Here is a 16,874-nt window from a genome sequence, read left to right on the forward strand (position 1 = left end):
GACATTGCATCAGCAGGAGTTCTGCAGAAGTAAAGTTCTGCTATTGTTATATAAAACTGACTTTTAAATCAGACCCTGGCCCTGAACCGTAACAGTCTGTGGCAGGAGGCAGCACAGGGAGCAGCAGAGAATCCTTACACCCAGTGCCTCCATGATCACTAGCAAATTGCGAAGAATATCACTTACTCTATCAAGAATAAATAAAAAAAGCTATTCTATCTAAGTATGACTGATAGACTAAAATTATTAGGACAATCTTGGTTTTGTTTGTTTTCCACTTACGAACAAATACATTTTACTAAAACCAGTGTCATGAAGCACAGGCATTTTTCCAATCTAAAGCATTATTAATATTTTTAAATGTGAGGGAGAAGATATCAATACTATCTATTGTACTGTGTACTGTTAGTAGGATTTTTGAGGATTCTGTTTGTATTTTTGCAGTCACCTTTACAGCAGAATTGGAAATGAAAACATATAATCTGTTGCTCTGTCAAAGTGTATGTACTGGAGAATCAGATTTACACTTAAGTCATTTGGTGGGTCTTGCAGGTTTCTTTTTTCTTCCCAATGCAGAGTCAATATTACTACTTCCCTGTCATTTAGCTTAGTTCTCTGGTAATAATCCCTAATGAAAATAAAGCACCTGCAATAGTAAAAATCCACTTTGCCAAGTGTGGAGTATAGTTGTGTGCTGTGATGTCCTAGGGAAAGGATTTTAACAATTTTTCAGTTGTTGTAATAGATATTTTCTAATGCATGGCTCTTGTGAGACTGGAAGGCCAACTGAAGATTTTGCGTACAGCTTTTTACAGGCAGGAGAGGAATTTTAATGCCATTCTTAATAGACCTCTTAACTCATTTGGAGAGGCTTTAATTTCATTAATTTGCTGAAGAAATTTAACAAAAACAGCATTAAGGGGACAGCTGTGATGTAGAAAATAACATTTCCATGGGAACAACGCTTCCGGCCAACGCACGTATTCCTCTGCCAAATCACATCAAAGAGAGACACTGCAGGTTCAAAATTATAATGACTTAGTCTCCTGAGATTCACTTGGTCAAAAATTATCGTATTAACTGATTTGTGATATAAATCTCTAATAGCTACTGGACTGACTCAATTATTGGGTTTATTTTATTGAAAATATAACAAGAAAGTTGGTGGGAAACAATAAAGCAGTGATCATAATGTATTCTGCTATGTATATTACTATTAAAGGAAAACTTGCGTGCACATCTCAAAATAAAAGTAACAATATTTTTATATGAAGTATCTGTTTCAATGGCCTCTTTCATTACAAATCAGAAATACCTCACCTGTTACAGTACATAGGCTGACTTGAACTGGATCTCCCCCACTCCGCTAGACATCAAGCTCTGCACACTGCTTTATTATTACACATTTATAGAGGTATAGCTTTTTCCATATCATGCCTAGCATGTTTTTTTTTTTTTAATTGGAACGAATTTCAAAATCGTTTGGGGTCAAGCCACTGCATTACTTACCAAACACTGCCACAACAAGTGAGTGATGCAGAAAAAACACTGTAACAGATAACTGTTTCCAAACACTAGCAGCTGAATTCTTCACAGAGCTTCAGAGACTTTTGACAAAAGTTCTCACCATCTCTGAGAGAATAATTGGCTATTTTTTATATAAAATTACAATTTATAACAGATTTTTAATTTATAGCAACTTTTAAATTTAAATTAACATTATAATAAAAATTATTCTACTAATCTTCATCTACTGTTGATAAATTTTCAAGTTTTCCTTTACAAAATTATGAAAAAGGTTTGTTACCCTGCTAACAGCAGTGAACCTTTGCAGAAATCCCTTCCTATGATACAGTGAACTAAACCAGCGATTTACTGTGTGTGAATTCAAAAGAAAGTTAGTGAGAAAACTAGCTGAGGTCCAAAAGTCTTGCATTAGTCAGCTGTCACATTAATTTGATACTCATTTGTAAATACAAGCAGTCCATATGAACTCTGAAAGCTTGGCAATAAAGTAAGCACATTCCAAACAAAGACAGAGTCAGTTTTGAACAACATCCAAAGTCTCTGAGTTTAGAAAGCATCTTCTTTAACCCAGACCAGCAAAGAAGCAGTTGCATTTATAAAAGCCGGTAAACAACAAGCTTGCCAAATTAAAACCAATAGTGAGCAACCTAATTTAACTGAGAGTGTCTCTTACAAAATTGCACCTTGCATGTACCTAATCTGAAAGTTAAATGTTATGTGCTAATTCAAAAATACTGTTGAATTACAGTCATCCAACAGAGACGGAACAGAGGGGTCATTCTGTTCTCTGTATTAACACTGCTGACTGAGTCACAAGCTGTACTGCAGGCTTGCTTAGTGCTGCCCAGATTTGTTCCTTGAAGGGCTGAAAAGAGCTTTGTGAAATGAAAAGCAAGCAGTGAATTGATAAACCAGACTCTAAATCCACTATGTGTCCCAGAACTAAAACCACCAGAGAAATAATACAAAATCAAGTCTGGAAAGCGAGAAAAATTTCAGACTTGAAGGCAGAAATTCACAAAAATATATAGAGATAAGAGATATCATGTATTGCCTCAGGGTAAGAGGAAACATGATTTATCATCTTTACTTGCTAAACTGAAATGAGCTATAAGGAAGATTTTCATATTTAGAAAACACATTGTCAGCTAGAAAACTCCGAAAGACAGACATGGAGGAACTGGATAGGATGTGCTCTGAGACTACACTAAGGGGAAAATCACATAATACACAGGGAAGAGCCAGATGACCTGAAAGGGCTTTATTTAAATACATTGCTGTAGTCCATATGAATTTCACTATAGCTGCATCTATACGTCGCTCATGAAACACTGCATGATTGATTAGCACTGTACACAACGTGGATATGCTCATGCTCCTTGTCCTGCTTATGTGAATGTGTGTGGCAGTGGGCAGCTGAAGAATAAAGCAACTCTGACGTTTCCTTCATTCCTTGTCAATTCAGGTTGCTTGGGGACTCCAAAAAATCAGGGTCAGAAAAGGCACTGCTAACATCTCACAAATCCATAGCATCTCTCTGAATTGATCTTCTGGGACTGAGTGCTAAATGGACACGAGCAAGAGATCTGAAGCCATAATTACCTCAACCAAGGAGACATTATCTGGGACATCATGATCTTGCCTGTCTGACTTCTGTCACTTTGACAAAATGACTTTGAGCCACTTTGGGCCTCTGGGGGGAATTAGAAAAGCATACAGAAAACTTAAGACCATCATAAAAAGAACAAGTTGTGAGGAAACTTGGCATACATCTTTCTGAACGCAAGTCTGCACACTTTGTTTTTCTGTCCTGGGGAGGGCAGGTCTATGACCAGAACTCCCTGCTGAAGCAACATGCACGTTGCACACATTTACCTTGGGCCTCCATAAGAATTGTGCTTGTGTTATGGCTGCAATCCAGGAAGCACCAGACTCCCAGTGGTGTTTGTATGGAAATACATAGACCTATTTCCTACTAGAGGCCACCTGATGACACATGTCCCATAAGGTAGCACCTTATGGACTTTATAGACTCAGTACGAACACCCTGCAGGTACAGTGGTAGTACTGGACCAAAACGTTCACGTGCTTGGTCTAATAATGTTAAAATCAGATAGATGGGCAATGTCAAACTGCTGGCGTATCATCTTATCATAGGTATTAAGTAAACAATAGTAGGACCAGCACTGGGCCCCTGACCCTTCATTAAAATATTGTACTTGCCAGAGGGGTCTGGCACTGTGTTTCAAAAGCACTGGCACAAAACCACTAACTATGTTTCAGAAATACTTTTATGAATTAACAAGAAGGAGTTTTATGTTTGCTTCTTAGAAGGCTAAGTGATAAGCTTATTAATTTTTTTTAATGAAGTACATTTAGAGGAATCAAAAAAGGAACTACATTAGTTTAACAGAGTATTTTCACTTTTCTATTAAAATAATACTGAGGTAAAAATAGTGAAAACATGCAGCGCTAACATACAGAAAACATACAGAACCACAGAATCATAATATTAAAGAAAGAAAAGTCTGATGGGCTTCAACATTCAATTCCTTGGTTTTGTAAGTGCCTGCCCCACGCTTAGTTGCTATTGCTATTCTTGTCCACAGACCTGTTGTGCTCAATCCTCTGCATATAAAGAGAAAAAAAGTCTGTCTATTGAAGAGCTTATGATTCAATCTAGTTTTAAATATCTTCAGAAAATGAGCCTTTTTTAACACACTTAAAGGTGCAAAACCTAATTTCAACATTTACCTTTGCTTCAAATCCTCATTTTAATTTGTCCCTTCATCCCTACTTCCCTGCATGTCTTCAGGGCTTTCCATCTGCACCTCTTTTTTTTTTTTTTTTTTTAACTACTGATGCAGTGTTTTTAAAGAACCTTTAGTAACAGCAGTACATCAGCGCTTTCTGGATCACAGGTCAGAGCTGACTCAAGAGAGGCTGAAGCGCAGGCTGCATTTCACCGAGAGGGAAGCAGTTGCAACGATATTGTGTTGCTGTCAAAGAAAAAATGCCCCAGTTCCCTGCTTGGCACCACATATCAAAGCTGCAGACTGTTTCAAGTGAGATATTTTCACCGTTCACCAGTTAATAACGTGTGCTTTCAAATTCATTACTTTATTATTTCCCAGTGGATCAAAAATAAGTTTACTAGCTGAAAAGGAGTCTATACATCTTTTGCACTTACTCCAAAGTAACAGGAAAAAATGAGTCTCCAAGGGTCTGATAGATGGTGATGAATGACTTGGAAACAGGTGAATTTGCTAGATTTCTTAAATTATTTGTATTCTACTCTCAGTACAGATTTCACAACAAATATACGAATTCATACAATTCCTTTTGAACCATTGATATTTTATATCCTTTTCCATAATATTTTTTCAGAAGGCACAGAGAAATTTCTTCCGTTTGTCATCTGTGGAAGTATAAAAAATCAAATGGCCAAATTATTGACTGTGCGTGTTGCTACAGACCCAGCTGCTATATGAATTTACAGCTTTTGAAGATTTGCCTCGATGTGGAATGCTGAAGTTAAAAAACTCACATCAAAAAGTAGTGGGTTTGAATCTATGCCTCAAATGGGGCAAGAATTTGCTGTGAACTGCTAACGCAGCAGTTCTACACAACCCAATATTACTAATGAAATCTTACTGATAAAAAAGCTTCTCTTAGGTCCTTTGACTTCTGAGTCACAAACTGGCAATACGTAAGCATCTCTCTGCTGATCTAGTCAGAAGTATGCAGAAGAGCTATGTTAAGGGGACACAAAATGAAGTTGCTGGGTTTTGTTCAAGGACTGAGTCCATCCCGCCTGCCCCAGCTGCCTGAAAAACTAAACACTTTGCAGCTGAAAAGAGTTGGTGAACATTGTATTCCAACCTGCCATTCTCAGGAATCATCCGGATTCATCAGGAATCATCAGGAGCGGCAAGGTCACTTTGTTGTGATGTTAAAAAAAATGTTACACCAACATCTTGGGTTGAGAGCTGCAGGAAACTGCATGCTGACATGTTTTCCCTGAAAAATTACGGGAACATTGACATAGCTCGACCCAAGTTCTCTCCCCCCCCACGGCAGAAATTATGCTGGGTGAACCTTCTCTCTCTCTCTCTTGCTATCTGGGAGCACAGACTGCCTGTACTGCAATTTCGCTAAAGGATGGCTCATGCAGTGGGGACAGAGTCTCAGGCTACAGCTTTCCCTTACAAACATACGGCCTGTTTGGCTGGATAGATTAGGAACAATTAACTTCTTTCATCCAGTAGTGCGGTTGGAGAAATCATTATAATCACTCTGAGATTAGCTTTAAGAAACCAAACAGCACATGCACATTGAAAATACATTCTTAATGCTTGTTATCCTTTGCACAGTTTTTGATGTTTTATCCGAATAAAGATTTTCAAAAAATGTTACTGGCTTTCACCCCTGTGAAGGAGCTTGCACAGACTGAATTGACATGCTTTTTCATCCAGCTTTGCAAAACACTACATTTAACTGATAATAGCTGCAATCACAGTGGAAGGCTCACAAAAACTGAAATACCAAGATTACAATACAATGAAAAACTAAGGAACAAATACTCATCAGGAATCAGTTTTAAGAACTAGAAATTAAATTCTTTACAGATTTTTTTGACTGACACAAAAAAGAACTAGAAAGTGAATTTGAAACAAATCTTTATATCCAACAAGGGAAAGGGCACAGAGAGCACGAAGAACCATTAGGAAGAAAAAAAGTTTTCTATCTGAACAAATCCATTACTTAAAACTACACACTGCATTCTGTTTCTTGTATCTTCAAGTGCGTCTGCAAAATTACATCCCAGCTGACTTTTTCTACTACGAATTCTCCTTCCTTGATTGTGCCATCTTCCTACTTAATCAGCTCTATTTCTTCTACAGCCCTTTAGCATTCACTTCTTCACAAGGCATGTCATTGATTTCTTCCGATACATAGCAAAACATGACCAGTTCTTCTGTGCTGTCTCTGCATTCTCCTCTTTATACACTTCTCTCCCCCCTTGCCTCTGTCATGGATGCAGAAATTTCTCACTAGATCTCTTCCTCAACTGTTTGATTTGCCTGAGTGATTGCATGCTCTCTTCTTATTTCCTTTCCTCCCCTACCTCTTTTGTTATTCTTACCTCTAGCCACCCGCTCATCACTGGCTCTTTCCCCGAATCTTAGAAACATGCTTTAGCATGCTCTTTTAGAAAGTAACACAGAACCCCTGGTCTTGCTCTCATCAGCTCTGCAACTACAGCCACATCTCCTTTTCCTTTTCATTTCTGAATTCATTGAACACATTTTTTTAAGTAAATCTCTTGAGTTCTTGTTTTCCAATTACATTTCAAACACTTCCCCAACAACTATCTTTTCCTTCTCCGATTCGGTTGAAACTACTCCTGCCAAAGTCTTTAATGATTTCAAAAGTTGACTGTTTTCTTCTTTGCTTTGCTACAATTAACCGTGCTCTAAAATGGTTACTTCCTTTAGTTCCCACAGTTTATCCACTCTCAATTTTTTCTCTCTAACATTTTGTTCAAAATGTGCCCTAGTAGATACTCATTTTCTGCCCACCCGGTTAACTGTGGTGGTCCCACAGGGCTGTAGCATCGCCTCCTCTATTGCTGTCCTTCAAACATCATCCCTTCATCAACAGTATATCAAAGCATTATCCCCTCTGCAATAAAAACTCCCTCTTGTCTCCCCTCTCTCCTCCTGCCTACGCTACAATCACCAATCTCAACTCAGTGTCGTTACACCCAGTACTTCCCTCCAAGACCTCTCTCCTGCTTCTTTTCCTGACCATGTGGATCATGTGTGTCATTCAGACCTGCTATTGGGGCAGGCCTTTTGATTCAGGCTTCATATTAGGTCCACTTTTTTGTGACTTGTGCATGCTTTCTATTTCATACCTCCACCTTCTCTGTCCACCCACACAGCCAATTGTTTTGTCCACTCTCTCACCATTTCAGATGCCAGCTGCTGCGGTGCTTTTATCCCGCCCTGGTAATTTACCTACCCTAACCCCTTCCCAGGATAGCGTAGGAAAGACAAGTTTCATAACCTTTAAATTTGGCTGTGTCATGTGAGAAGCTATACTCTCTTTTATCCAGTTGTAAATAATGCATCTTTATTTTCTAGTATTGTAGCCATTGTTCCTTATCACATTTATCTTCTCATATTCAAGACTGAAAGATCAGCTTCTGCTGCTCATCTGACCTGCCCCATCATCCACTTGATATATTTTTAGCAAGCACCTGGTGTTATTTTCTCATTGTCTCTAATGCTTGAAGAGCTCTCCAGAAACATTCACAAAACTATCTTATTTTCTTTCTTCAAATCTCCTTAGTACTCTCTGTTGTCGAAATGTCCCCAACCCAGTGCTGTAACTATCTCCTGTCATGTGGAACACTTCTTAATTCTCCTTTGTTTCCCTCTCTGGACTCATGTCATGTCATGATTTAGACTCTGTATGTTTGGAACAGAGGTTGTATTTTTCTTCTGTGTTTCAACAGTGTGTAGCACAGTGAAATCCTGCTCTGTGATTGCAATTGCTGTGTATTCATATGATAAAATGAAACTATTGTGACTATCAGAATCAATGCTTAGGATTGATATTTAGAAAAATATTAAGGAAGGTTCAGATTTAGAGTAGTCTTAAACAGATTTCCTGCAATAAAATTATGAATGCTCACACATTAGATTGACGAGGACTTTTTTGTTCCTGATATCATCAGAGAATCGTAATAAGAAATAATGTCAGGGAACTGTACATAACGAATCCTTAAAAATTACAACAGGGAAGCTTGATCCACACTTTCTGTTTACTAACATGTATTGCCAAGAAAGAACACAATTATGTTTTCCCTGTAGGTCAACCATATGCCAAGGGTTAGTTTTACAAGGTTTAATGAAGGCAAAATCTGATGCTGCAGCTATTTCTGCCAAAAAAGACTTCTTGATTTATTTTGCTCCAATGCTCCAAAAGCTAATGCATTTTATTGCGCTGAGGCACTCTTTCAAATACACATGGGATGAATCCATGATGGATATCTGTCTTCACAGTCATTTAAATTACACTGAACCCACCTATGATCTCAGCAGATTGAAGCCCTTAGTGTGACTATTACCATTACTCATAAAGTATATAAGCACAGTGACATCAAGAGGTATGATGTATCCTTAATGAGCTAATTTTTGATGGTAGAGTGACTGAGAGAAGCCCCTACATTCCAGATTGCCCAGAGGAAAGGTGACTACTGTTCAACTAAAGATGCACCTCTGAAGTAAAAATGAAAATGTATGTTGAGAATTCCCATCTGCAATATAGCTTTTCTTGATGCCCAAGATCTCAAGAACTAGATGATCATTTACTACCATTCTGTGTTGGCTGAACTGGCTGCTTTGGTTCTGTTGGGTCTCTCAAATACCTATTGACATGTTTAATTATTAAGTGATGCTTTGGTGATGGTTTAATATTGGTAGTGGGTCTGAAACATTTTTTGGAAAGCTGAAGTTGTTAACTTTTATTATAAGCATTTTATAAATTGCCAGGTATAAGGTACCATATAAATTGCCAAACAAGCAAGTGGGAGGCACTGAATTTACAACAATGCTTAGGACTGATCCTGCCTTTGGATTTGTCCACTAAATATACAAGTCATATTTCAGTATGTTAATGACACACAACTACATGTGTACATAAATGTATGCATATACCTATATCTGTACATAGTGATCAATCTGTGCTTTTCACTTTGCTTCTTACCCTAGAAGAATCTTTAGACAATACTAAAAAGATGTGCATTTATTGTGCCATGGGAAAGGAAGGTGGAAACAGAGAAACTTTCCTTTTTATTCACAATTTACATACTAAAAGTGGTCAGAATGGTCAAAGTGAGCAAATAATACTAGGTGATTTCCATGTTGGTAGCCAAAATCCAACATAAACAAAAGTCTCTGCACAACAGTCGCCTAGTAATATCTTGTTTCTCTATCAAGTAGGGACCCCTGACTTGTGCTGCTTCTTCCTGAAGGCAGAGAGCAGCTCACAAGCGGAGGAACAAGCTGGCATGGGGAACATGAAGCTGTTTCTCAAAGAGGACTTCATTTTTTGTGAAGGACAGCATTTTGGCTGGAAACTAACCTGAGTGAAAGCTGGAAACCAGGAAGGGTCATGCTTTTTGAGAGGCAGGACTTCCAGATCCATTAAAGTGGGAACTTAGTGGGAACCAGGAGAGAAAAAGGTCTTTAAAACATCCTTTCCCACACTACCATCTAGCAGTCCCTGCAATATATATGCCAAGGCAATCTTAAAGACAGCTGTTTCTAAACAATAGCTTTTGCTAAATTCTAAAATGCACTCATGCATTCACATGAGTGAAGGAATGATGGCACTTAATGTACAAAAGCAGTAATATGGCTACATTGGCCCATACCACCCCAGACTGAACACTAGGCATTTTGATTCTCTCTTTGTATTACCTTTGCTTTGTGCATGTTCCCGTGTGTGTGTATGTACAGGCATGTACGCAGGTAAGTTTGTAGCAAAGGAAGAAAGTGGACTGTGATAGAGTGCTCTGTGCTTACCCCAATATATATATGGGCACAGTTTTACAGCTGTAAGTTATCTATAGGTAGTGCACACTTAGCAGGTTAAAAGAAAGTAATTTTTTCTGATATTTTCTTGGGTAGGTGAGAAGGGGTTCAAGTATATTCAGCAAACCTCAAACACAGTTTTTGCTAATGAAAAAAGAAGGAATATTGTATTTCTCAGAATGCAAATTACAGGGATTTTGCAATACAAAATGTCACTCATTTACATTAAAAGTCATGGTTCAAAGGGAATTGTGGTAAAATGTATAAATCTAGAATATTATCTGATAAAAATAGAGACAATTGTGCTGAAATGTTTCTGGACACAATACAGCAGCAGAGGTACCTGACCCCTCCACAATACAGCAACTCACGACAGTTATTCATATAGGACAAGAAAACAAAGGAAGACTCTGCTTTTCCACGTTGATTGCCGATCAATATGCATATTTATCAGCCTACACAAAGAGGATTAATAAAAAATAAATCCAAATTCTCTTCTCTAGTACTACCACAAATGAAAGTAAAGATGGTTTTGATACTGATATCACTCAACAAAAGATTTTTCCCTGAAATAATAATTCAAGCAGGGAATATCACGAGGAATCTTACAATTTCTATTGTTTATTATAGTCAAATACAAACTCTAGTCTAAACCAATTTAAAAAATAATATGCTGTAGTTGCATGCATAATAATGAGTCAAGTTAGTGTGCTGCATCATTTGGTATGCAGAACAAGTTCACTGAAGCTCAAAGTGAAACTTGCTTAAAAATTAAAGCATCATGATTGAAAGCAAAAAAAAAGCTGCAGAGAACATAGATAATAAGCAAAGCTAAGCAAAGGGGAAAAAAAAGGGAAGACAAGTAGGGTCCTGGTAGAGGGGGAAGAAGAATAGAAAGAAGAAATATAGAAACAGAAGTATATTTTACCTGTCATCCTCTTTCCCTTCCTCAGCTTGGTCTTCTTGAGCTTTTTCATCCTGCCCTGATCCTTTGATTTCCTCCTTATCACAGTTCTCTGACACCTCTTGCCCTTCCCCTTTTTCATTACTTTCTTGCTCCTTTGCTTTCTCCTCCTCCTCCTCCTCCTCTTTTTCTTCCTCCTCCGGAAATACTCCATCTTGTTCATCCCCTTCCAGCCCTCCCTCTTTTTTTCCCTCCATATCCCTTGTCCTTCTGAAGTCAACAAAAATTGAAAAAGGCATGCAAAAGGAAAACAGAAAAGAATAAATAAAGTTAAGGTCATGGAGAGGAGCATGCATGAACTCACAAGAAAGGAAATGCAAAGGAAATGAAATAAAAACTAAAAGATGGAAACAGTCATAATTAAACCATGCTGGCTAAGGCTCCAGCCTACACTAGATGATAACATTACGGCGTTTTCTTAGAACAGTAGCTAACTTCCTCTTCGAATAAAAGTTGCATTGCAACACATCACATTTAGAAATGTATACATAACTGCATGACAGAAACCGTGTGGTCCAAACAATGCTCATATAAGCAGATGTTTAAAGCATCTTTTCAAATGCACCATTTCTCTCAAGAGGACAAATTTCTGAGAATTGCTGAGAGATGCAGGTGGGTTACACCTTCCAAAAAATGATCTTTCATTTTTTGGATGAAAATGATCTTTTCATTTTTCAATGCTCCTCTGAGTGTGCACAGGGCACAGGCAAAGTGAGGTGCTGTGTTTTGCTCACAGATACACTATCCGCTTGTTGAAGAGCAATTCAACGGTTACATGCCTACAGTTAAATTGGGCTAGTGTAAGTATTAAATTGAGTTGGTCTGTGTAAGTACTAAATAAGGCTTCTGTAAAAGTCCAGCAGCTGTAGTTTAAAAGGAAATTAAGATGCCTCTGACATTGCCGGCACACATTTTCAAGATAAACTGTCTTTTCAGCCATATTAAGTATTTTACAAAATGGTTTTCATAAAGTGCAAATCTAAGTGTGCCTAATGCTTGCTGACAGCATATGTTTGTTATTTTAGTGTATGTTAGCACAATCCAAGACGACAAAACTTGGCTAAAAACAAATACCGTGAAGACTTCAAAAAGCATTAGGTTAAGAAGACATTTAAACCAGTATTTTGCAAATTCCCTGCGAATTTCAACCTAGGCAAAATATTAATTTGAAATATAGTTATTGACAAACGTTCGGTTATGTAAATTGCACTGCTATGGCTGGTGCTACGGCTCCTCCCGCTCACCTGATTTTCTTGTTTCCTCTTGGCCGCTCTGACTGGACGGACATGTAGCTTGTGCTGCTGAAACGTGAAGCGCTGCTTGTCCGTGACACAGCGGAGACGTCACTGACGTCGCTGTCTGAAGACTTAGTGGAAACATTGTCTGAGCCTCGCTGAGGATCCCGTCCTGACCGATACTGTAAGAGGAGAGGGACGAAGATACAGATGTTGTCAATGACATTACCACAAATCAGCTACGGAGCTGGTCCCTGATGCTATCTAAACTGCCTTTGTCACCAGACTGCCTGAATTTTTATAACAAAATTTTAAGATGATACAGAATACAAGTTATGTCTTGGTTCATATTAACTTTACTCTGCTTTGCTACCTGGTTCAAGTTATCAGCTCCCCAGCTTCATCCATAGAGTGACTTGTACAAAACTTCCAGCTCTTCCACAGGTTTCACAAACTTTAGTAGAGGCATCTAAACCATCACAAAATATTCTTACCACAACTGTTTCACCAGTGCATGAAAGCAAAGCAGACAGACTTAGTGACTTGCCCATGATTACTGAGCTCATGAAAGATTGAACAGGAGACAGAATGTGCTTCAGGCTATCTATAGCCTATCTATCTATCTATATATATATCTATATGTCTCTTTTGGGCCCTAGCCTATTTACAAAATCTTCTGGTTGACAAATGTTAACTTTTTTTTTTTTTTTTTAAAGTGAATAGACAGATGAAATTATCAAACCAAAAGACAAAGCGATGTTGTGGCTGTGCAAACCAACCCCACATCTTGCTGGACCACTGGGCTGCGAAGTCTGAAAGGATGGGACAAGACTAGAGATAATTTGTACCTGACCATGTACAAACACCTCAGAAACGAAAAAATTACAATAGTATTTGAGCTTGTTAACAGTATACCCCAAACATGGAACTGGCAGGTGACTGGTGACCAGCAGTAAGCCCATACAACATAAAGCAGTGTTGTGCAGAGGTATTCAAGTTAGAGCTAAAGAAAACATTAGGGCTATTTGTTCTTGTTACACCAGTTAGCTTTACATTAGTGCTAAGTCTGTGCCACTCTGCATTGCACTATGTGCAGATACAATAAATAGCAAACAGATGTTTTCCCCCCTCCTCTTCATACACAGACATTTCTGTCCATGCAGAAATCTGATGGGTTACTACTGATAATCTTTTCAGAAAATCAGTATTGCAAAATGAATTGCCAATGATCGACAGGTAATTGTTTTGCTGACATGGAAAGAAGACAATATGGAAAGATGTGAAGGGCAGCACACACAGGACTGAAAGAAAACAATGGGAGAAAATAATCAGCATAATACATCAGTGGCTTGTTGAACTCTTGGGGGACAAAACATTGGACTCAGCTACCTGAAGAATATCATAATGCAGACCTGTGCAGTCCTGCAGAAGAGAAAGGTGTCCAGGTTTGGCTACCAAATTTGTCCTTTTTTTATAGTTTTAAAGTAACTGTCGTTCATGAAGTACACAGATCATTCGCTTCTGTTCTCTTGCAAGAAATAAGTTAACACTGGGAAATATCTTGAGACACTGTGCAGTGTCTAAATAGCATCTCAGAATAGCATTTGAGTGCCTATTTACCATAAACAAATCTTACATTTAGAAATAATAGGTTATTTTGCCTGTTTTCAGAGAGGGAGATGAAATAAAGATAAGAAAGGCCAAGCACAGCCTGAACTGCAGGCTTACCTAAACTGGTGGCACAAGGTGCAGCAGGGTTCCTGAGCTGTACCGATTTACAGTATTTGTGTTCATTGACAAACCGCTCAAGCCCTCCCCAGCCTTTAAGTTCCAGAATGCACTTAGCCGGCCATAAACTCACAGAGTATCTCTGTGATTACAACTTTTAAATGTTGTAACTCTCACAACTTTTAAATGTTGTGACTCTTTTTATTGATGCCATTAATATTTTTGCTTGATAAAGAAGACAGTAGATATTATTATCGATATATTCATTTGGCAACATAAAAACAATAATTAAACAGCTGTCCTGATTATCAGAGATAATAGAAAATTATACCAGAATAAAATAATTGTTCTTTTGCAGCAACTCCTTTTAAAAGCACAACTACTCAGCCCTTTGGAGAATAAAAAAAAAAAAAAGCAATGCCCAGTGAAACGCATATATATTGAGTCCTGTCTATTCAGTTCCACCCACCTAACCCTCCCTAGAATAATTCTGCACTGAAGTCAAAGGTATGATTGTAGTTGGTGTTGATGTAGCCTAAAACTACCAAGACTGGGATGTACAGCCTGGTGTACTGGGCTACCACCATGCCCTGTAGAAGGGGCAAAGCAGAGCTGCCCTCCGGCCTTCGGCATTTGCTGAGGCTCCCCAGCAGATGTACTTGCCATGGCCAACCCTGTGCTGCCAAGGCCACGCTGCTACGGGCTCCCAGCAGAGCTGATGCACAGCTGTACGAACAGCTGCCGCATGGAGAGTGGCTACTGACCTCAGGGCAGACACATCGCTGGCACTGCAGACCTAACGTGGCTATCCTGCCAGGAAATTACATAGACCATAGTGTCAGATGTAAACCATTGATGGAATTGTTAATTACATTCCAATTAAGGGATAGATAATTACTTGTAGCGATTCACAGAATCACAGACCTCAACCTGCGGATCCCACACTGAGCTTGCCAAGCAGTCCATGGAAATGAGCCCTTCTAAATTAAATACATGCAAGCAACATGAAGCGGCAAATGGTATCAGCATTGCACAAAGTTATTCTAGACGCATTCTGCAGCACACTGTAAGTTTCAAAAACCTATGGTTTTGATTTTGCCTGTTTCACTTCCACACCTGGAGAACAACATTTCTTAAGATACGTTTTTCGTAGCAATGTGCTGTATATAACAAATCAGACATTTTCATTAACAAAACAACATTACTGTGTGGAGTTTTTTTAAAGCTAATGCAATAGTAATAATCTAGTCATATACAGTGAAGACTGAGAATTGCTATGGCAAGAAAAGCAACTTAAAGGTAAAACATTTTGGAAATATAATGTGAAAAAAGATCATCAGATCATTACCTTGTGTCTTTTTTCTCAGCTGTATGTAAGGGTACTTCCCATCAAACATTTTCAATTGGGTTAGACGGCACAGAAATATTATTTGACCCATGCTATTTCAGGATGTTTTAAATTGGGAAAGATAATTGATCCTTTCATTAAATCTGAATGTCTTAAGATACAATATTTGTCTTTAGAAGTTTTATTTACACATGTCTTGAGTTACAGTCTCAGCATCTGCTAGCTGCCTACCAAAGTAACATCTAGAAACTGAAACTAAATTGTCTTTCTTGCTGGACAAAGCTCAGACACCTCATATTCATCCAATAACTCTGCTCCAAATTACTCTTTATTCTACTGCTAAGGCCTACTTTTGACCTTATATCTGACTTAATTTTGTTTAGGAAATAGATTATAATAGTAAGTGTATTGCATGTTAGTGTTTCAGTAACTGCAGCACAGAAGACAAAAGGAAACATGCTGCTTGTCTGACAGAAGCCACGCTGGCATTTCAGTTTTAGAATTGTTTCTTAAATTGCAATTTAAGGCAGTTTCCGAAGTTCCCCTTTGCTCTCTGCCTCAAAAGTAAAAAGGCACTTCCATTGCGCGAATATTGATTTTTAAAAAATATTCAGTTCTTTCATGTCATATACTCTGACTGTAAAATGCAAGCATTTTTGCATAGTTTTGCACTGTTCTTTCTTCAGTTTTTGTGTGGCTAAAGTTGCCCCAAGGCATTCCATCTTCATACGTTTCATACGCTTCCTTCTTTCCTTCCTCCAAATTTCATTTTCTTTTTTTTTCTAAATGTCACCACCTGTATGATAAGATCAACTATTAGACTGAAAAGGTCATCATTAACCGAGTGCCATCCACCCATGACATCTGAAACGCTGCTCGCGTTTCCCGTCCCTCTCCACTGCTGTCCCTGTGCCGTGCTGGAGGAGTTTGCACCGTCTGAATGCACCCTGCTGGGTAACTGCAGCCCCCGTGGCCCGATCCTGGCTGCAGCACGGCCACAGGTTTTGATCATCACACCCAGCAGCTACCCTGTTTGGTCCAGTTTCCCTCAGAAGAGAACACGAGGACAGCAGGGGAACTACATGCGCAGTGACAGCTGCCCTGGTTTGGACAATCAGGAGGTCCGGCCTGCGGTGAAATGTACCTGCCTACTACGCAGGTTAATTAAATAGTTTCTTTAATTTTTTTCTTTATTTTTTATTTTTTAAATAACAGCCACGGCAGTAGGAACATTGTCTCCTGACTTTTCCCATGTTGGAAATATATGTCTTTTATTGGAAAAAGGTTAAAATTTCATTTCCAACTCAATCAAGACTCATATAATATAGGCAGCATTATGGACCCATAAAGCAGGAAGAGTACTCAGCTTCTTCAAGCTGTTTCAACAATAGGAAGTCTGCTGCAAGCAGAGGGACTGATTAAAAGTCACTTTTGCATTTTTAATATTAAGATAATTTTTTCCTGTT

The 16,874-nt window shown here is 38.5% G+C and overlaps 1 protein-coding gene across 3 annotated transcripts in view; it reads right to left on the bottom strand.

Moving 5' to 3' along the window:
* The window catches only part of RIMS2 (regulating synaptic membrane exocytosis 2), a 490,283-nt gene that overhangs the window by 70,666 nt on the left and 402,743 nt on the right, over positions 1–16,874 (bottom strand). For 2 of the 3 annotated variants that reach the window (XM_054192248.1, XM_054192247.1), the window contains 2 exons: positions 12,342–12,514; positions 11,062–11,307 (listed from right to left, as the gene is read on the bottom strand). In XM_054192248.1, coding sequence (XP_054048223.1) covers positions 11,062–11,307; positions 12,342–12,514 — 419 coding nt within the window. The remainder of the gene's footprint in view (positions 1–11,061; positions 11,308–12,341; positions 12,515–16,874) is intronic. The other variant, XM_054192250.1, reaches the window with a different exon arrangement.

This window comes from Rissa tridactyla, chromosome 2, assembly GCF_028500815.1.
Source record: "Rissa tridactyla isolate bRisTri1 chromosome 2, bRisTri1.patW.cur.20221130, whole genome shotgun sequence".
Classification (NCBI taxonomy): domain Eukaryota; kingdom Metazoa; phylum Chordata; class Aves; order Charadriiformes; family Laridae; genus Rissa; species Rissa tridactyla.